The 21,752-nt window shown below is 42.6% G+C and overlaps 1 protein-coding gene across 1 annotated transcript; it reads right to left on the reverse strand.

The window, feature by feature from the left end:
• Positions 1-1,860: 1,860 nt before the first annotated feature.
• LOC138648608 (mucin-5AC-like) lies at positions 1,861-15,445 on the reverse strand. The gene is made up of 3 exons (XM_069738395.1): positions 15,088-15,445; positions 5,944-8,097; positions 1,861-2,006 (listed from the first exon to the last, which is right to left on the reverse strand). The coding sequence occupies exons 1-3, from the start codon at positions 15,443-15,445 to the stop codon at positions 1,861-1,863; spliced, it is 2,658 nt and encodes an 885-aa protein (XP_069594496.1).
• Positions 15,446-21,752: the final 6,307 nt, after the last annotated feature.

The raw sequence follows: 21,752 nt of genomic DNA on the forward strand, positions 1-21,752 counted from the left end.
AACAACGCCGGCATCAGAAGTGAGTAAGTAAGTGTTTTTATTTTCACAGGGTCAAACATTCAGATTGGGAAAGGGGTTGTCCTAGTAGTGGACAACCCCTTAATTATTATTACCTCTTTTCTGCTTATGCTCATTTCAGGTACAAGTGGATTTTTCCTTTTTTTTTTTATCCAACAAGGGCATGTTACACATATCCCATTCATAGGTAGCAAAATCTTATGGAACACATTTGACTGTGTATATGCAAATCTCTGCTGATATCAGATGATTACTATGCACTTTTCATGTGTTTAAATGATTACTTAGTATATGTTACTTATCTGGCTTGAATCAGTTATATACCTTGTAAATACTCTTAGGTGTATGTATGGTATCCTTTGACCCTTTTACTAACTTTAACAGAGATCTTCTTTTTCTGTATTTATCAACTATATATTGTCTCCAACTAATACCTTCCATGTGTTATTATTATAATTCTGAAAGGTAAATTTTCTAACATGTATATACACACGTGGTCAGAATTGTTGTTACCCCTCGTTTAATGACAGAAAAAGTACAATGGTCACAGAAATAACTTGAATATGTCAAAAATAATAATAAAAAATCTATGAAAATGAACAAATGAATGTCAGGCATTGCTTTTCAACCAGGCTTCCACAGAATTTAAAAAAAATAAAATGCATGAAATAGGCCTGGACAGAAATTATGGTTTCCTTAGCTTAATATTTGGTTACACAACTTTTTGAGGTGCAGATCTGTGCCAGATGCAGCAAAACAGCCCCAGAACATAACAGAGCCTCCTCCATGTTTCACAGTAGGGACAGTGCTCTTTTCTTGTCATGCTTCATTTTTCATCTGTGAACATAGAGCTGATGTGCCTTGCCAAAAAGATCATTTTTTGTCTCATCTGTCCATAGGACATTCCCAGAAGCTTTGTGGCTAGTCAACATGTAGTTTGGCAAATTCTAGTCTGGCTTTTTAGGATTTTTTTTTCAATAATGGTGTCCTCCTTCGTCATCTCCCATGAGGTCCACTTTGGCTCATACAACGACAGATGGTGCGATCTGACACTGATGTTCCTTGAGCTTGAAGTTCACCTTTAATCTGTTTTGAAGATTTTCTGGGCTTTTTTGTTACCATTCTTTATTATCCATGTCTGATTTGTCATCAATGTTCCTCCTGTGGCCACGTCCAGGGAGTTTGGCTACAGTCCCATGGATCTTAAATTTCTGAATAATATGTGCAACTGTACTCACAGGAGCATAAAGCTGCTTGGAGATGATCTTATAACTTTTGCCTTTAACATGTTTGTCTATCATTTTCTTTCTAAACTCCTGAGAAAACTCTTTCCTTCGCTTCCTCTGGTCCATGTTGAGTGTGATACACACCATGTCACCAAACAGCACAGTGAGTATATGTAGCCCTATATACAGGCCCACTCACAGATTCCAAGATTGTAGACACCTGTGATGTTAGTTAGTGGACACACCTTGATTTTACATGTCCCTTTTGTCACATTATTTTCAAGGGTACCATCATTTCAGGCCTATTTCATGAGTTATATTTTTTTAATTCTGTGGAAGCATGGTTGACAAGCAATGTCTGACTTTCATTTGTTCATTTTCATAGATTTTTTTATTTATTATTACTTTTGTCAAGTTCAAGTTATTTCTGTGACCATTGTGGGTTTTTCTATCATTAAACGAGGGGTACCAACAATTTTGACCATGTGTGTATGTAGATTTTGATTTGTACATAGCCTGACAAAGGTTACATTACACAAACGATTGCTATATTTCACCTTGTGGTATTATACATTTTGGGGGAATATGAGAGAAGAAAAATAGAGTATTCAAAAAGTTATTTTTTGAGTCTTTTCTTGATGTGCTTAACATTATTAATTTTCAGATTTACTACATAATGATAGTATGCCAACAAACAGATACTTACTGTTAGAGAATATGGTGTGGTCGTGGTTGAGTATGTTGTAGTAGTGGTTGATGTACCTGTAATAGTTAAGATATTAAATTTGTTATTCTTGACTCTTAAAATTCTTCAAGCAAGCATATTTTCCATAACATTTAAAAATGAAAGCCTTTATAAATACTTGGTAGGGGAAGGGTTGTCAAGAGGGGAAGTTTTAAAGTCAGCTTTGCTGTTATTTGTGTTGAATTTATCAAATTTAACCTAGGATAAAAACAAAATGAGCAAATACGCTGAAATAAGCAAATGAACTGAAAAATAATAGTACATGTAAATAACATAGGGCACTTAGTTGACACTATTTTATATTCAAAAAAGTATAAAAGCCACTTCATCACAGCAAGGTGTACCAAATCAGGATGGTCAAGTCTCTAATATGAAATCTTTTTCTGTGTCAGCAGGCTCATTCCTTTGGTTTTGCTTTTTGTTGTTGTACTTTATACATACAGGGGTGTGGCTCCCTCTTTTTGGGCTGTGCATTGAGTTTATATAACTTTCAACAGGCAGACGTCTAAATAGTCATGCCTGGGTCATACTCTGCCTCCATTTATTGAGACTTTCTGGCATATACAGAGGTTTTACATTAGATATAGGCCCATTGTGATTGGTTATACATTGTAATAGTGGGATGACTATAAAGCTTTTTTGATCAAAATAGTGTCAGCTAAGTACCCTATGAAATTTAAACTTACTTTTGCATTTTACTCATTCACTTACTGCAGGGTATTTGCTCATTTTGTTTTCATCTTAGGTTATGCTTGGTAATGGCTGCAGTGTGAATGTGCTCCTGCACATTGCACTTATACCAACATGTGTTCCAGCTCATTCATTTGGTTTTAAATTTAGCAAATTGTCACAAAATGATCTCTGAAATCTTTGTTTTGGGCTGTTTTTTCAGGATTTACGCCACCTGGTTACAGGAGTGAGTTTGCCACTTTTTGTGCTTTTTATAAATAAGTTCTCATTACTAAATCTAGATTAACCTTATTTGCATAACTAATCACAAACAGATTACAGCCACTTAATAAAAGGGAGAAGGGCAGAATAAATTATCAATACGCTTCACCACTGCAGTACACCTACAAAGACTGGAGCAGGGACGGAGAGGCAGGGCTGAATCTGCAGAGGGTATGTAAAAGATGTGATTTAAAGATCTGCAAACCTAGGGCTAAATAACATTTAAAAGTAGACAATTCATGTAAGTGGGGAGAAGAGTGCTACAAACTATAAACTGCCTGCTCAGCCATGCCCTAAATGTTATATAAACTTAATAGATTATGATATGGCTGCATAGCTGGCCAAGATGACACTCAGTAACCAGCCTTAATGCGACCATCCACCCTGTCACTGAAAAGTGGCTATACTTTTCACATATACAAAAAAAAGGATCCAGCATTAGACATGAGCGAACCCCTGGATGTTCGTGTTCGGCGGGTTTGGCAAACAATTAAAAAAAGGTTTGGTTTGGGTACCAGAGCAGTACCCGATCCCGCACCCCATTCACTTGAATGGGGGGCCAGAATATCCAGTGTTTGCCACGCTGTCATTTGCATGGTAACATGGCAAACACTGCAAACCTCAGCTGTCAGCTTTAGCAAGGTTGCTTATCAAGAAAAAAAGGGGTCCCCATACTGTTTATTAAATGTCAATAATATGAAAGGCAACTGTGGAGCAGTTGCGCTCAGCCACCACCAGGGGCGCTGTTACAGGAAAAAGGGTCACACTTACTGTGTAGCACTTCAGGGCAGAAGTGCAGGCCGCCACCAGAAGGCAGCAGAGTAGTCAGGCAGGCCGAAGTCAGCAACAAACAGGGAGATGAAGTACCAGAGGTCACAGCAAAGCAGGAGGTCAGAGACGAGCCAAAAGTCAGAGCCAGAAGGGAGCGCGGTATCCAAAAAGTCAGACGAAAAAAGGAGTCAAGGTACAAGCCAGAGGGTCAAAAGCTAGTCGGGGAACGGAGTACCAGAGACAGAAAACCTGAAGGTGGAGTTCAGAGTGCAAGCCGAGTCATACACTGTAGGAAAATCACCAAACATACACTGAGTAAGGGATAGGGAACAGGTCAGACACTCACACGGGAATTCAGAGGCAGAAGGATCACTAGCGTATACGGATCAGCTGCTATAGACAAGGACTATCACTGACAAAGGCTACCAAAAATATCACCAATAAATAGAAACCCAAGAACCAAAGAGAGGCAGGAAAGGTTAACCTCTCCATGACCAGGCCGGGGAATGAGAAGCAAGAAGCAAACCCCAACCTGGATCATGACGTAATAAGTTAAAAAAACAGCATGGGGTCCTCCCCATTTTTCACAACCAGCCAAGCTAAAGCAGACAGCTGGAGGCTAGTTTTCTCAGACTGCTAAGGGGCCATGAATGCTACCCCCAGCCTAAAAATAGCAGCCCACAGCTGAACTGAAAAGGTGCATCTATTAGATGAGTTCACCAAAGTTGACCGTGAGACTTTTTCTTACTGTGAGATGAATCAACATCATAAAAAGAACCATAAATGTTGGTCTGCAGCAAGGGTTGCACCTACTGTGGTGGTACCCTATTCAGAGCATTAGAGAGGGGACGCTCCAAAACTCCATTTAACAGAAAAAACTGAAGCAAAATATCAAATAAATCCTAAGAATTATTTAATTTTATTACAGGAAATTATATTCACATAAACAACTGAATTTTTCATATCAATAGATTTTACAGACAGTGCAAGAAACACCCTAACACATCAGATGCTTATGTGTTAAAGTGCATAGTGCAGTTTTAGACCTGAGGGGTCTACTGGGGTAATAGGACTGTAAACATAATTACAAGATGAAAGTAAAGTGCATAGTACATACTGTTCTAGAAACACATGAACATCCCACACCCTCCAGGTTCTTATCCATGGTCTGGTGCATAAGGTGCCCCGATGCAAGGCCACAAAGCGCATTTCGCATTCGCTTCCTCAGGGGCCTATATCATGAATGAATATTCACCTATCTCCAAGCCCAAAAGAGGTGAATATTCATTTCTCTTAAGTAGCGGCACATGTGACCTCCCAGCAGCTGCAGGAAGGCTCCTGCTGACACTGTGCATGACAAGATGGGGGTGGGGGTCAATTATAAGGATGGGGCCATGCATACCAGAATCGGGATGGGGCCAATCATACCAGAATAGAGATGGGGCCATGGATACTAGAACGAGATGGGGGTTCTGCATGCCAGGATAAGGATGGGGCAATGCATAATAGGATAAGATGGGGGCCCTGCATACTAGGATAAGGATGGGGGCATGCATACTAGGATAAGGATGAGGACAATCATTCCTGTCAGGATAGGTGTGGGGGGGACCATTCCTACCAGGATATGGATGAGGAGGCCATGCACACCAGGATAGGGATGAGGGGGCAAGCACACCAGGTTAGAGATGAGGGGGCAATGCATGGTCCGATGCGTCTTATAGTCCGAAAAATACGGCACTACAAGTCTCAGCAATTGTGCACCATTAATGAAAGACTGTGATACATGCCATTTAAAGTGTTCATGGTTTCTATGTGTACTAGAGTGCCAAGCCAATTCTCTTCCTTCACAAGCTAGTATTGATGGAACAAGCTAAGCTTTAGTCATGACCTGATAGAGCCCTGGGCGGGCCTCTAACTGCAATAGCATATTAGAAAGCATTTACATTTTTGTACAAGCATTACTCTTAGACAGTTTGTAAATTATATATATATATATATATATATATATATATATATACTGTATATATGTGTACACTTACATACACACAATATCTTTATATGTATATAAGGTATAAATATGCATATATAATTTTTCTTTTTGCAAATTGGATGTATATTGTTTATTGTTTTTTCTTTCTATTTTTTAAAAACCTCCTTATGTCATTATTAATTAATAGTATTATATTCTTTAGGTAAACTTGTCATAACAGTCACAATTCCATTAAGACTTACCTCTTGTTGAAAAAGTTGATGTAGTTGTTGGAGTACTTGTGCTAGTGGTAGTGGTTGCTGTAGATGTACTTGCAGTGGTAACAGTGGTTGGTGTTGTTGTTGCAGTAGAAGTGGATGTTGATGTAGTACTGGTCGTTGGTGCAGTAGATGTTTTTGTGGTTGAAGATGTGCTGGTTAAGGTAGTGTATGGAGTTGTACTAGAAGTAGTCACAGTGGTTGGTGTTGTTGTAGCAGTGGATGTTGAAGTAGTACTAGTGGTTGATGGTGTAGATGTACTTGTACTTGTAGTGGTTACAGTGGTTGGTGTTGTAGTAGCAGTAGAAGTGGATGTTGAAGTTTTTGTGGTTGTAGAGGTGCTGGTTAAGGTAGTGTATGGAGTTGTACTAGTGGTGGTCACAGTGGTTGGTTTTGTTGTGGCAGTGGATGTTGATGTAGTACTGGCTGTTGATGGTGTAGATGTACTTGTAGTGGTCACAGTGGTTGGTGTTGTAGTAGCAGTAGAAGTGGATGTTGAAGTTTTTCTGGTTGAAGATGTGCTGGTTAAGGTAGTGTATGGAGTTGTACTAGTAGTGGTCACAGTGGTTGGTGTTGTTGTAGCAGTGGATGTGGACGTAGTACTAGTTGTTGATGGTGTAGATGTACTTGTAGTGGTCACAGTGGTTGGTTTTGTTGTTGCAGTGGATGTTGATGTAGTACTGGTTGTTGATGGTGTAGATGTACTTGTAGTGGTCACAGTGGTTGGTGTTGTAGTAGCAGTAGAAGTGGATTTTGAAGTTTTTCTGGTTGAAGATGTGCTGGTTAAGGTAGTGTATGGAGTTGTACTAGTAGTGGTCACAGTGGTTGGTGTTGTTGTAGCAGTGGATGTGGACGTAGTACTAGTTGTTGATGGTGTAGATGTACTTGTAGTGGTCACAGTGGTTGGTTTTGTTGTTGCAGTGGATGTTGATGTAGTACTGGTTGTTGATGGTGTAGATGTACTTGTAGTGGTCACAGTGGTTGGTGTTGTAGTAGCAGTAGAAGTGGATGTTGAAGTTTTTCTGGTTGAAGATGTGCTGGTTAAGGTAGTGTATGGAGTTGTACTAGTAGTGGTCACAGTGGTTGGTGTTGTTGTAGCAGTGGATGTGGACGTAGTACTAGTTGTTGATGGTGTAGATGTACTTGTAGTGGTCACAGTGGTTGGTTTTGTTGTAGCAGTGGATGTGGACGTAGTACTAGTTGTTGATGGTGTAGATGTACTTGTAGTGGTCACAGTGGTTGGTTTTGTTGTTGCAGTGGATGTTGATGTAGTACTGGTTGTTGATGGTGTAGATGTACTTGTAGTGGTCACAGTGGTTGGTGTTGTAGTAGCAGTAGAAGTTTTTGTAGTTGAAGTTGTGCTGGTTAAGGTAGTGTATGGAGTTGTACTTGTGGTGGTCACAGTGGTTGGTGTTGTTGTAGCAGTGGATGTTGATGTAGTACTGGTTGTTGATGGTGTAGATGTACTTGTACTTGTAGTGGTCACAGTGGTTGGTGTTGTTGTAGCAGTGGATGTTGATGTAGTACTGGTTGTTGATGGTGTAGATGTACTTGTAGTGGTCACAGTGGTTGGTGTTGTAGTAGCAGTAGAAGTTTTTGTAGTTGAAGTTGTGCTGGTTAAGGTAGTGTATGGAGTTGTACTTGTGGTGGTCACAGTGGTTGGTGTTGTTGTAGCAGTGGATGTTGATGTAGTACTGGTTGTTGATGGTGTAGATGTACTTGTACTTGTAGTGGTCACAGTGGTTGGTGTTGTTGTAGCAGTGGATGTTGATGTAGTACTGGTTGTTGATGGTGTAGATGTACTTGTACTTGTAGTGGTCACAGTGGTTGGTGTTGTTGTACTGGTTGTTGAGGGTGTAGATGTTTTTGTACTTGTAGTGGTCACAGTGGTTGGTGTTGTTGTAGCAGTAGTAGTGGCTGTTGATGTAGTACTGGTTGTTGGTGCAGTAGATGTTTTTGTGGTTGTAAATGTGGTTGGTGTTACTGTACTACTAACTGTAGTAAAGGTAGTAGAATGTGTTGTAGTTTGTGATGTAGTACATGGAAATGTGTAATTTATAACTTTGCATTCATGGTCACATATAACTATTCCACAGCCCATATTATTTTCGTTGTTGTAGTTTTCAAATATTATTTTATCTGCAAAAATAAAGTAGACATTGGAGTTATTGTTAGATTAATAAAAATGTAAAATTGTCATTAAAATATAGGTCACACGAGTTAGATTTTTGAAGATGGCATCCACGTTTTAATACTAAATATGCATAGTTGAAATCTGAGTCTTTCTTTTGTCCATGACTATTAGATATCATTGCTGCATGCAAATGGCATAGCTTTTAGGTTGGACAAAACAGTATATACAGCAGGGGTCCCCAATCTGTAGCTCGGGAGCCACCTGTGGCTCGCGGTTCCATGAATTGTGGCTCACGGCTGTCTGCCAGCTTGGTGCATTAGCTTCAGGTCTAGAAAACAGGTATGGATGCACATATACTGGTCTTAGGGGTTTTGAGATAATTTAGGTATGGTACTCTGGAGACAAGATGACACCTATCAGAGGAGGTGTTTGAAGCTGGATGTGACAGTGTCTTGGGAGTGCTTTATAGGAGAATACTGGATGGGGGTATTTGGGGAACCCCTTGATCTTAGTATACTGTTTTGGGGTGATTTTTGTGGAAAAGCTTTGGTTACCATTATGTCTGTAATGGGGACTTTGGTTGCCACTTTTGTGAGGGGGGGAACTGAATGTTGCTCGTGACCCTCTCTCAAGGTTGGATGTGGCTCACAACCCTCTCTCAAAGCTGAATGTGGCTCTCAAGGTCAGAAACGTTGGGGACCTCTGATATCTAGCATAACATTTATCAGCATCCAGCAAACTTGCTGTTGGATCTTGTGGAAAACATTTTCTTGTTTCTTGGTTTCTAAAGATAATGAAACATTTGCATGTATGCATCTCGCTTTAAAAATAATGCTTTTATAATGTTTTCTAACACTTAATATATCTTTATCACATATTCATGTCATTTGGAATGAGCAGACATTGCTGCTTATTTATAAAAAAATAGTTAGTTTTTTAGGAGCATTATTGAATCACGTGATATAAGAAAATTATGTGAATGTTGAGCTGAGAATGTAAATTAACTCCTAGGTAGCTACTGCAGACAATGAATAGACTGAAGTAGACTGGAGTCTACTGGTAGATCTATGTCAGGACCCAGGGCCGGACTGGCCATCTGGCAATTCTAGCAAATGCCAGAAGGACCTGTCTGGTTGTGGGCTGCCTTGTCTGCTATGTTAACAGAATTGGTGTTCTCAAGACACCCATACTGTCAAAAGTTGTGACGGAGCACAAAGTCGCGGACTCCGTCACTTATCCCAGCAGACCACGGGTATCATTAGAAATATTGGTCTTGTAGTAAATCTTGCTTTCTTCAATCCTGGGTAATATTAGTAGCAGCATGGGCCTGTGTGATTTTAAATGCCAGGGCTGAATTTCAGTCACAGTCCGTACCTGTCAGGAACTGTGTAAATCAGAGCCTACACATTATAGATTTCACACATCTAAATAATCTTTCTTTAACATCTGTTCTTCAAAATTGTCAGTATGAAACACCCATAAGTTAGAATACTTAAAATCATTTATTACTTATTAACAATATTTAGAATTGAGAGTCCTCAGTGGTTGATACCTTTTAATGGCTAACTGAAAAGATGGTAACAAATTGCAAGCTTTCGAGACTACGCAGGTCTCTTCATCAGGCAACTTTGCCTGATGAAGAGACCTGTGTAGTCTCGAAAGCTTGCAATTTGTTACCATCTTTTCAGTTAGCCATTAAAAGGTATGAACCACTGAGGACTCTCAATTCTAAATATTTTTCTATCTACTGGCTAACACGGTACCAAGATATATATCTTTCCTGTACTTATTAACAAGACAGCTGTTACATGTCTGGAGAATTCAACCTTTTCCGTAAATGAGTGGGGATCCAAACAGTAGGGTCACCATTGATTTAAATTGATCATGTAGCCATTGGATAGGTGATAAACATCTTTTTTCACCTAACAAAGACCTAGAAAATGTCTTGTACTTATTTTATAAGATATTAACCCCTTCATGACCGGGGGATTTTTCGTTTTTCCGTGTTCGTTTTTCGCTCCCCTCCTTCCCAGAGCCATAACTTTTTTATTTTTCCGTCAATTTGGCCATGTGAGGGCTTATTTTTTGCGGGACGAGTTGTACTTTTGAACGACATCATTGGTTTTAGCATGTCGTGTACTAGAAAACGGGAAAAAAATTCCAAGTGCGGTGAAATTGCAAAAAAAGTGCAATCCCACATTGGTTTTTTGTTTGGCTTTTTTGCTAGGTTCACTAAATGCTAAAAATGACCTACCATTATGATTCTCCAGGTCAGTACGAGTTCATAGACACCTAACATGACTAGGTTATTTTTTATCTAAGTGGTGAAAAAAAATTCCAAACTTTGCTAAAAAAAAAAAAAAAAAAATTGCGCCATTTTCCGATACTCGTAGCGTCTCCATTTTTCATGATCTGGGGTCGGTTGAGGGCTTATTTTTTGCGTGCCGAGATGACGTTTTTAATGATAGCATTTTGGTGCAGATACGTTCTTTTGATCGCCCGTTATTGCATTTTAATGCAATGTCGCGGCGACCAAAAAACGTAATTCTGGCGTTTCGAATTTTTTTCCCGCTATGCTGTTTAGCGATCAGGTTAATACTTTTTTTTATTTGATAGATCAGGCGATTCTGAGCGCGGCGATACCAAATATGCGTAGATTTGATTTTTTTTTATTGATTTATTTTGATTGGGGCGAAAGGGGGGTGATTTAAACTTTTATGTTTTTTTTATTTTTTTCACATTTTTTTAAACTTTTTTTCTTAACTTTTGCCATGCTTCAATAGCCTCCATAGGAGGCTAGAAGCTGGCACAGCACGATCGGCTCTGCTACATAGCAGCGATCTGCTGATCGCTGCTATGTAGCAGAAATGGAGGTGTGCTGTGAGCGCCGACCACAGGGTGGCGCTCACAGCCACCGCTCATCAGTAACCATAGAGGTCTCTGGGACCTCTATGGCTACAATATACAAGCATCGCTGACCCCCGATCATGTAACGGGGGTCAGCGATGACGTCATTTCCGGCCGCCCGGCCGGAAGCGGTAGTTAAATGCCGCTGTCTGCGTTTGACAGCGGCATTTAACTAGTTAATAGGTGCGGGCAGATCGCGATTCTGCCCGCACCTATTGCGGGCACATGTCAGCTGTTCAAAACAGCTGACATGTCCCGGCTTTGATGCGGGCTCACCGCGGAGCCCTGCATCAAATCAGGGGAGCCGGCATCGGACGGTATAGTACGTCCGATGCCGGTAAGGGGTTAAGTTAGAAAATTGACCCAAATTACAACTAATTTAGCAGAGGATCAAATAAAATATAACCTTTATTTAAATAGCAGCCTTAAAAAGGATCCAAAGGGATAGGACCTATTATAAAGTGTTCTAGTACAAAAATATGTGCAAAAAGTGAAAAAATGGAAACAACTAATTAAATTCTATACAGCTCTGGCAAAAATTATGAGACCAATGCAAAATGTTCAGTTTGTCTGATTTTTATCTTAATAAGTATATTTTTGAGAAAATGTAAATTGGTAATTTATTCTATAAACTTCTGACAATGTCTCTCCGAAGTTCCAAGCTATACATTTTGTATTTTTTTTGTTTGAAAAGGAGAAATGGTCAAAAAATTTTTTTTTAAAAAACAGTGCTTTCAGACCTCAAATCATGCAAATAATACAAGTTCATAATCATTTAGAAACAACAATAATAATGTTTTAACTCAGGAAGAGTTCAGAAATCAATATTTTGTGGAATAACCATGATTTTTAATCACAGCTTTCATGCGTCTTGGCATGCTTTCCACAAGTTTTTCACGCGGCTTCTGGCGCAAAAATGTAAGCAGTTCTTCCTTGTTTGATGGCTTGTGACTATCCATCATCCTTTGATTGCATTCCAGGAGTTTTCAATGTGGTTCAGGTCTGGAGATTGGGCTGCCCATGACAGAGTTTTGATGTGGTGGTCTCTTAATTTTTGCCAGAGCTGTATATAGTTTAAATTCACGGTACATAATCTCAACTGCCAATTATGATGTGAGATACTGCTTGCAGCATGTGTTGGGGACAATCGCTTAGCAACGGGATTGTCACACAGGCACGTTTTTCTCACAAAAACAGTCCATCCAGTTTATTTTATGCAGCATAAACCGGGTCATGCACAGTTCATTATTTACATTTTATACGTATTCAACTCACAGACACTAAACATGCTGGACCTTTCACTTCGTCCAGTTACCATGGGTGACTGTACGCCGAACAGTTCATCAATGTCCATGGAATATAACAAGCACCAACAGTCTGTTCCACTGGCAGATATGTTTCTGCCATTATGATAGCCCCCCTTCCCGGGTGGAACCTTTCTGGACCTCCTGCTCCACACGCTGACCTCATGTCAGTCCTCTCTCCTCCAGGGAAACTGCCAAAATGGGATCACCAACTTGCCTGGCAGGCACACATCATTTAGTTCAGATCCTCAGACGGGCTGTAGCTCCCCCAGTGCAGTGCTATCACAGACTCTGCATACACTCCTTCCCATGTGCTCTTCAGGAAGTCCTACTCCCAGGGCTTCCAACACAGGTTGTGCTATTCAGGAAGTCCTACTCTCAGGGCATCCAACACAGGCCACTGCGTGTGCTGTTCAGGATGTCTGTCCCCACCTGGGACCATCCAAAACACAAGTCTCTCAGTGCACTTATCAGGGATCCGATCCTACTCCCAGGATCTCCCAACACACAAGTCTTCAGATCCGCAGCCTCGCAGTGCGCTATTCAGGGATCCGGTCCACACACAGGATCCCCAATACACAAGCCGTCCAAGGATCTACACACTCTCCATTACAGAGACCATTCTAGACCACTACCGACCATGTGACCACACCATGGTCACATTATGTAGTTGTAACCACTCCCATAGAGGGGAGATGTGTGTGGCTAGTTCGACTTGCCCAGCTCTCAAACTAGCCCAGTAAGCCTCCCTTCACAACTATACAAACACTTGCGGGACTACAGGTCCCAGAACAACAACATTACTTCAGGCTTACAGCGCAGACTCCCTCTGCGATACATATCTGCCACTTACAATTCTGCCAATCACTGTTTCACCATCATTTTAACCACAGATATGCCTCCATGCATATCCTGAGGAGCACAAACAGTGCCCCCTAGTTGTAACAGGGGTCACTGCATCACAGTGGATTGGCACAATTTTCAACAAAATAGTTTTGCACAGGCTGATATAGCGCTGCAACATAACTGTCAGTTGAGATTATGTACCGTGTATTTAATCTATATCTAGAATTTAATTCCAGTAGTTGTTTCCATTTTTCCACATTTTGCACATATTTTTGCACTAGAGCACTTTTAATAGGTCCCATCCCTTTGGTACCTTTTTATGGTTGCTATTTAAATAAAGGATATATATTATTTGATTCTCAGCTAAATTACTTATTTTAAAAATCATTTATTTGCAAATATAACAATTTATCTTACAGGCAGTACTGAATATACATACTGTATATTTTTTACTATATTGAACTACTTATTTTTGTTTTTGTGGGGGGGGGGTAACTTTTTAATTATTTATTAAGCTTAATTACACAAGTGAACTAAAGCCAGCAATTTGTGTGTTTGGTCCTTTGTCAGATTCCAGGTTGCCAAAAGAAAGCGTCACATGGATAGGTCGAGTAAGGTTTAGCAATATTATGGTAAGGTTTAGCAGTACTTAAAAACTAAAGCTACTTACAGAAGTCTGGGTATCACGATTACCTATTTCTACTTAAAGATGTTGTCTGGCACTTTGATATTGATGAACTATGCTCAGTCTGGGGATATTTTCTTTTTTCCTGCATCACTCTGCCTTCTCATGAATGGGCAATTTAATGCAGGGGAAAAAATAAAAGTCTCCAGAGAAGAATCTCTTATAACGATCCATCAATGACTTATTATGACTAGTGATGAGTGAACTTGTTCAGATAACGACTTTTCGGAGCATGCTCGGGTGCTATCCAAATATCTTTGGCGTGCTCATATGTTATGTTCGAGTCCCCGCGGCTGCATGATTAGCTGCTGTTAGACACAACACATGCAGGGATTGCTAATTTGTTAAGGAATCCCTACATGTGTTGAGGCTGTCTAACAGATGCAAATCATGCAGCCACAAGGGCTCGAACATAATATACGAAGACGCCCAAGATACTGTAATAACACCCAAGCATGCTCAGATAAGACGTTATCCGATCACGTTCTCCTATCACTACTTATGACACATGTGCAGTATGTTGCTGAAGATATGGAGAAATGGCTGGAAATTTTCTTCTAGAATACCATATTAGTTGCATTCATGTCAGAAATATAGGGATTTTTGTGTACTCACCGTAAAATCCTTTTCTCCGAGCCACTCATAGGGGGATACAGGACCGAGGGTGAATGCTGCTGTCACTAGGAGGTTGACACTAAGTAAATTCAAAAAAGGGTTAGCTCCTCCTCTGCAGTATACACTGCCCACTGGCTCCGGATAATACCAGTTCGTAGCAAAGCAGTAGGAGATTAAAAAAAAACTCTTAACCATAGAAACAACATGTCAGAGACTAGAACATTTATTATAGGCAACAAGCCAAACAAGCGTGGGTGCTGTATCCCCCAATGAGTGGCTCGGAGAAAAGGATTTTACGATGAGTACACAAAAATCCCTATTTCTCCATCACCACATTGGGGGACACAGGACCGTGGGACGTCCAAAAGCAGTCCCTGGGTGGGGAATAACAACCCAACAGTGTAAACTTATGGCACCTGCTGACTACATGTGCGCTACCGCTGCCTGCAGAATACGCCTACCCAGGCTTGCATCTGAAGATGCCTAAGTATGGACATTGCAATGCTTTGAAAAGGTGTGCAGGCTAGACCAGGTCGCAGCTTTGCAAACCTGCTCTGCAGACGCTTGATTCCGTATGGCCCAGGAAGCACCCACCGACCGAGTGGAGTGTGGCCTGAGGCCCGTAGGGATAGGCTTGCCTCTGACGCGGTAAGCCTCCTGAATAGTCGACTGAATCCATCTGGCGATTGTCGACTTAGAGGCGGCCAGTCCCTTCCGGTGTCCCACCGGGAGCACGAACAGAGCATCCATCTGCCGAAAAGATGCCGTCCTGGACACGTACTTCCTGAGGACTCTGACAAGCTCCAAGGAGTGAAGAGCCTTCTCCACATGGTGCGTTGGAGCAGGGCAAAGAGACGGAAGTACGATGTCCTCATTGAAGTGGAAGGAAGACACCACCTTCGGGAGGAAAGTATGGGACAGTCGGAGAACTACCTTGTCCCGGGGAACGTAAGGAATGGCGTCCTTCAGGAAAGAGCCGCCAACTCCGAGACTCATCTGATCGAGGTAATAGCGACGAGAAAAGTCACTTTCCATGAAAGGAGATGCAGAGAGATGTCCTGCAATGGCTCGTAGGGAGATTCCTGTAGGACACCTAGGACCAGATTAAGGTCCCAAGCCTCTAGCGGAGCCTTGTAGGGAGGCACCATGTGAGAGACTCCATGAAAGAACGTTCTGACCTGAGGTTTGGAAGCGATTTTGCATTGAAAAAGGCCTGACAAGGCCGAGGCCTGCCCTTTAAGGGAACTCGGCAAAAGCCCCAAGTCCAGACCGGATTGGAGGAAATCCAGGATGGTAGGGATGTTGAAGGCCATCAGAGGGCAACCTCTGCTTCTGCACCAATCAAAGAAGATCTTCCAGGTCCGATGGTAGATGCACAATGATACCGGCTTTCGGGCACTGATCAATGTGGAAACTACCTCGCGGGAAAAACCCGCTTGAGTCAGAACCCAGGATTCAATTGCCAAGCCGTCAAACACAGGGCCCCTGAGTTCTTGTTGTAGATCGGGCCCTGAGAAAGTAGATCTGGGCGATCTGGTAGGCGCCAAGGAACGTCTGCAATGAGCTGGACAAGCTCTGCATACCATGCCCGGCGAGGCCAATCCGGGGCGATGAGAATTACCAGGACACCCTCTGCCCTGATCTTCCTGATGACTCTGGGGAGCAGGGGCAGGGGGGGAAAGAAGTAAGGAAGGTGAAACTGACTCCAGGGAAGGACTAGCGCATCCGCTTCAATTGCTCTGGGATCCAGGGACCAGGCCACAAACTGAGGTACCTTGGCGTTGAACCAGGAAGCCATCAGGTCTATGTCCGGAATACCCCAACAAAGACAGATTTGTTGGAATACATCCTGATGGAAAGACCACTCTCCTGAGGCAAGGCCTTGGCAGCTGAGGAAGACAGCGGCCCAGTTTTCCACTTCGACAATGTGAACAGCCGATATGACCGAGTGGTTGTGTTTGGCCCAGCGAAGGATGTGTTCTACGTTGCGCTTTGGAGCTCTGCTGCGGGTGCCCCCCTGATGATTTATATAAGCACCAGCCGTGGCATTGTCCGACTGGATACGGATGGGGCGACGGGCAAGGAGATGATGGAACCACTTTAGGGACAGCCTTATCGCCCGTATCTCCAGGTTGTTGATTGGAAGACGAGTCTCGTGATGAGTCCAGGTTCCCTGCACAGTGTGATGGCGAAAAAAAACGCTCCCCAGCCTAGGAGGCTGGCATCGGTGGTGACTACCAGCCAATGGACCGGGAGGAAGGACCTCCCTTGGAGAAGAGAGGATTGGAGCATCCACCATTGGAGTGTCTGCCTGACAGGAGGGGAGAGGGGACACAGTTGGTCGAGGGAGAATAGACTCCCATCCCATGCTTCCAGAAGAGTGTGCTGGAGGGGTCAGAGGTGTAGTTGCGCAAAAGGAATCGCTTCCATTGCAGCCACCTTTTTTCTGAGAATCCTCATGCCAAAACGGATGGAGCAGGGGGACAGCCGAAGAAGCTTGCAGACCCCCTGTTGAAGAGCCAGGACCTTGTCCCGAGGAAGAAGCACCAACTCTAGGGACATGTCCAGGGTCATGCCTAGGAAGGAAATCCATTGAGCTGGAAGAAGGGATGACTGCTTTAAATTGATCAACCAGCTCAGCCAAGAACCAGTACCCAAGGAAATGCGGTCGCACTCCTCGCAGGCTCGGAAGGATGGGCCTTTGACCAGTAAGTCGTCTAGATAGGGGAGAACGACTAAGCCCCGAGAATACAGAATGGCCATGACATCCGCCATGACCTTTGTGAAAACTCTGGGGGCCGAAAGGCAAGGCCGTGAACTGAAAGTGATCCTCTCCGACGGCGAAGCAGAGAAACCTTTGATGAGGTGGGAAGATTGGGATGTGGAGGTATGCAACCTGGATGTCGATGGATGCGAAGAATTTGCCGTGTTCCATCGAGGCAATGACGGAACAGAGGGATTCCATCCTGAAATGACGGACTTTGACAAATGTGTTCAAGAGCTTTAGGTCCAGGATGGGCCTTACTGTTCCATGCTTTTGGGGACCATAAACAGGTTTGAATAAAAACTGCAGAATCTTTCATCCTCTGGGACAGTGACAATCACTCCGTCTTGTCGGAGCGACTGGATGGCCTGGGAAAAAGCTCGGGCATGCCTTCCCGCTTCGGGAGGGCGGAAAGCAAAAAAATGGGTTGGAGGGGGGGAGGAAAAATTGATTTTGTAACCGGAGGACACAAGATCCCTGACCCACTTGTCGTGAACGACTGCGAGCCAGGCATGACGGAATGAGAGAAGGCATCCGACAACTTTACTGGTGTCATCCAGATGGGATTGCGAGTCATTTGGAAGAAGATGATTGGGGTCTGGACCCCCTGGGCTTAGATTCTGTGGAGCAGCCCCTCCAGGAATGGTTGGGCCTGTATCCCTCCGTCACATACAACTGATCTGACAGGCGCTTCTCTTTTACTTTCATTTCTCCTTCCTCACCAGATTGTGAGGAAACCCCCTCCCTCCAGGTAGTCTCCTGTCTCTTGAAGGTCTGTGAAACCTGATATCACAGTTGGATTTCAGAGCTTCAGGGGAGAGGATATAGCTGCACAGATCTCTCAGGCTCATTGTATGTGAATACGTCACATTCAGTAAGGTTGGTATTTTATGTTTTTATTCATCACAATAGTTTATTTAGCTTGTTTTATGAATGTATAGCACAAAATGTGAGGATATTTCATAGAAATAAGGGAGATTTTATAAAAGAAAGTGTGCTGCTCAGGCATATACAGTAGTTCCCTAACATATTCCTTCTCTTGCTTCAGATTATCTGCTGAAATGGAGAGGAAAATGTACAATTTATCCAAACAACTTGATGTTGAGGAAGTAACAAACATGCTGTTAGATGATAGAGACCTCACACTGAATGAGGATTTAGGAGAGGAAAGTGAGATTGATTCTCATGATGAGGTGGAAGAATGTGTCCTGGATTCTGAAACAGAGCAAGATGGTGACAGTGGTGAGGATGAAGAAGTTGGATCATATTATATTGGAAAAGATAAAAATACTAAATGGAACAAGAAGCCATTCCAGAAAAAACGTAGGGAACCTTTAAACATTATTACTCACCTTCCTGCAGTAATAGGAACTGCACGTAATGCAAAAACTGCAGTTGAATGCTGGAACAGTATATTTACAGATGACATTCTGGACTCTATTGTCACATATACCAACCAATACATAGACATTATAAAGGACAAGTACATCTGCAACAGAACCATCAAGCCCACAGATGAAATAGAACTGCGTGCTTTTTTTGGATTACTGTACCTTGCAGGAGCTTATAGGGCAAATAGACAAAGTTTGGAGGAACTTTGGGGTAAAGATGGGGATGGAGTTGAAAAATTTAGCCTTGTTATGTCCATAAACAGATTCAAGATTCTAATTCGTTGCCTTCGGTTTGACGACAGAACTACCCGAACCGAACGCAAAACACATGACCGACTTGCTCCAATTCGTGATATATTTCAAAGATTTGTTGTAAACTGTAAACAAAGTTATTACCCTGGAGAGAATCTCACTATTGACGAAATGCTCCCTGGTTTTCGTGGTAGATGTGCCTTTCGTCAATATATTCCATCAAAGCCAAACAAATATGGAATAAAAATTTATGCCCTTGTTGATGCCAGTAAGACCTACACTTACAACCTGGAAGTTTATGCAGGAAAACAACCAGAAGGTCCTTACTGTGTGAGCAACAAACCCATTGATGTTGTAAAAAGACTGGCTGAACCCTTATTTGGATCGGGTCGCAATATTACAGCTGACAATTGGTTTACAAGTTGTGATCTGATTGATTATCTGAAAATTCAGAAGCTGTCATATGTGGGAACTGTAAGAAAAAACAAAAGGGAATTGCCGCCACAGTTTGTAAGTGTGAAAGAGAGACAACAGTACAGCAGTATGTTTGCATTCCATAATGGAAAGGCTTCAGTTTCCTATGTACCACATGCCAAAAAAATCGTACTTCTTCTATCAACACTTCATGATGATGCTGCCATCGATCCTGGGACTGGGGCAGAAAAAAACCCGGAGATAATTACATTTTACAATGCCACCAAAGGGGGTGTGGATACAGCAGATCAGATGTGCTCCACTTTCAACGTCAGCAGAAACATCAAACGCTGGCCAATGGTCATATTTTTTGCTATGTTGAATTTGGGTGGTATAAATTCACAAGTAATTTATCTTGAAAACAAGCTTGAACCACTCCGTAGACGATTGTATCTGAAAAAATTGGCCCATGAACTAGTACTTGGAGAGCTACGCAGGAGAAGCGTGAAAACAATCGGTATCCCCTCTCGCCTTCAAGTTCAGCTCAAAAGGTTCCGCCCAGAAGATGATGGTGAAAAGTCACCATCTGCACCACCTCACAAAAGAAGGAGATGCACCACCTGCCAAACGGAAAGCGGAACCAGAAGGCTTTCAAATTATGAATGTCTCAAATGTCATAAAGCAATTTGCCTGACACATGCAAAAATGGTGTGTAATTCTTGCTATTTGCTCTGCAAGTGTGACTTTTCTGGGGAAACCTCAGCATCTACTTCTGATTGAATATGTTTTTAATAGTACTTAAGGTACCTTAAAATTAAGTTTGTGTTCAAAAATTTTCTTTGTACATTTTTTTGAGAGAGTCGAACTGGGGACTATTTGGCGGGAGTTTTGAAAAGTTTGTATTTCATAGTTATTAGTTTTATGTTAAGTAAATGTTTTTTTTTGCAACTGATTATGTGTAGTCTCTTTTATTACATCCCTATGAAGGTCACTGATCACTTTTAGAGCACTGAAATTGCAAACATTAGATATTAGTTTGTAACTATTAGATACATAGTTTGTAAGCTTGCGAGCAGGGCCCTCACTCCTCCTGGTATCTGTTTTGAACTGTAGTTCTGTTATGCTGTAATGTCTATTGTCTGTACAAGTCCCCTCTATAATTTGTAAAGCGCTGCGGAATATGTTGGCGCTATATAAATAAAATTATTATTATTATTATTATAGGTATTTTTCCAGCAGGCGCCTGACAGGCACATTGTATGTGAACTCGTTAGTCCGAATATTGTATGTGACGGAGGGGTATGAAGCCTGGGGGCTTTTGTCTCTGGCGGCACGACGCACCGAACCAAGGGAACTGGCCGAGGAATGCCATGAGTAGGTTCCACGAAAGGGCCGAAACTGGGCCTGTGGCTGTCGTCAGAACGGTTGTCTGAATCTCTGCTGGGGAAGGGAAGTATTTTTACCCCCCGTAGCATCAGAAATCAGTTTGTCCAGTTTTTCACCAAAAAGACGGCCACTGAGATATGGCAGAGACGTGAGCGACCTTGTAGATACGGAGTCCGCTCGCCAGTTCCTCAGGCATAGCGCTCTCCTAATCGCCACAGCGTTAACAGCCGTAAGTGCAGAGCAGTTAGCCGCGTCCAGGGAAGCATTTACTAAGTAGATCTGATTTGCAAGCTCCGCTTTGTCAGGAGAAAGGTCGCTGTTCTGTAAGGTCTTATGCAGAGAGTCTGCCCAAAAAGCCACGACTTTGGCTACCCAGGTAGCAGCGAAGGAGGTGAAGAGTGCCAAGCCTGAAGCCTCAAAGACTGAACGGGCGAGGCTGTCAACTAGGCAGTCCGTGGGATCTTTGATAGAAGATCGGTCCATCACAGAAAGGATAGTTTTAGAGGACAAATGTGAGACAGGAGGATCCACAGGAGGGGATTCTGTCCATTGTTTTCAGAGATCAGGAGAAAAGGGATATTTGGACTCAAGAGATCTCTGGCCCTGAAAACGCTTGTCTGGACGCTCCCTATGTCGCTGGACTATGGCCTGGAACTTCGGGTGATTGGCAAACACCCTGTGAGTACGTTTAGTCCTTTTGAAGGACACTGAAATATCCGTACTGGTGGTCGCCGATTCCTTGCCGACCTGAAAGGACTGGTTGATGGTCTCAATGAGACTATCTATAGTGCTCTGATAACTCCAGATCTAGAGGACCATCGGACTCAGGATCAGAGTCCTGGTCGGGAGAGGTGCCTGGGGAGTGAGAGCAGGAAGCGGAGCTACCAGACATCGAGGCACCAGAGGGCCTGGGGGAAGAGCTACGGACGCGCTTCCTAGATGGCCACTTGTGCTTAGAATGAGAGCGGCCCCTGCAGGCTGAAGATTCTGCAGCCATAGGGGAATCCTCCTGAATAGTTTGATTAGTGGTCCTGCTCCTGGTTGGATCCTGGAGGGACTCAATAGCCTTAGTCAAAGAAGCCATTGACTGCGAAAG

The sequence above is a fragment of the Ranitomeya imitator genome, chromosome 9 (assembly GCF_032444005.1).
Source record: "Ranitomeya imitator isolate aRanImi1 chromosome 9, aRanImi1.pri, whole genome shotgun sequence".
Classification (NCBI taxonomy): domain Eukaryota; kingdom Metazoa; phylum Chordata; class Amphibia; order Anura; family Dendrobatidae; genus Ranitomeya; species Ranitomeya imitator.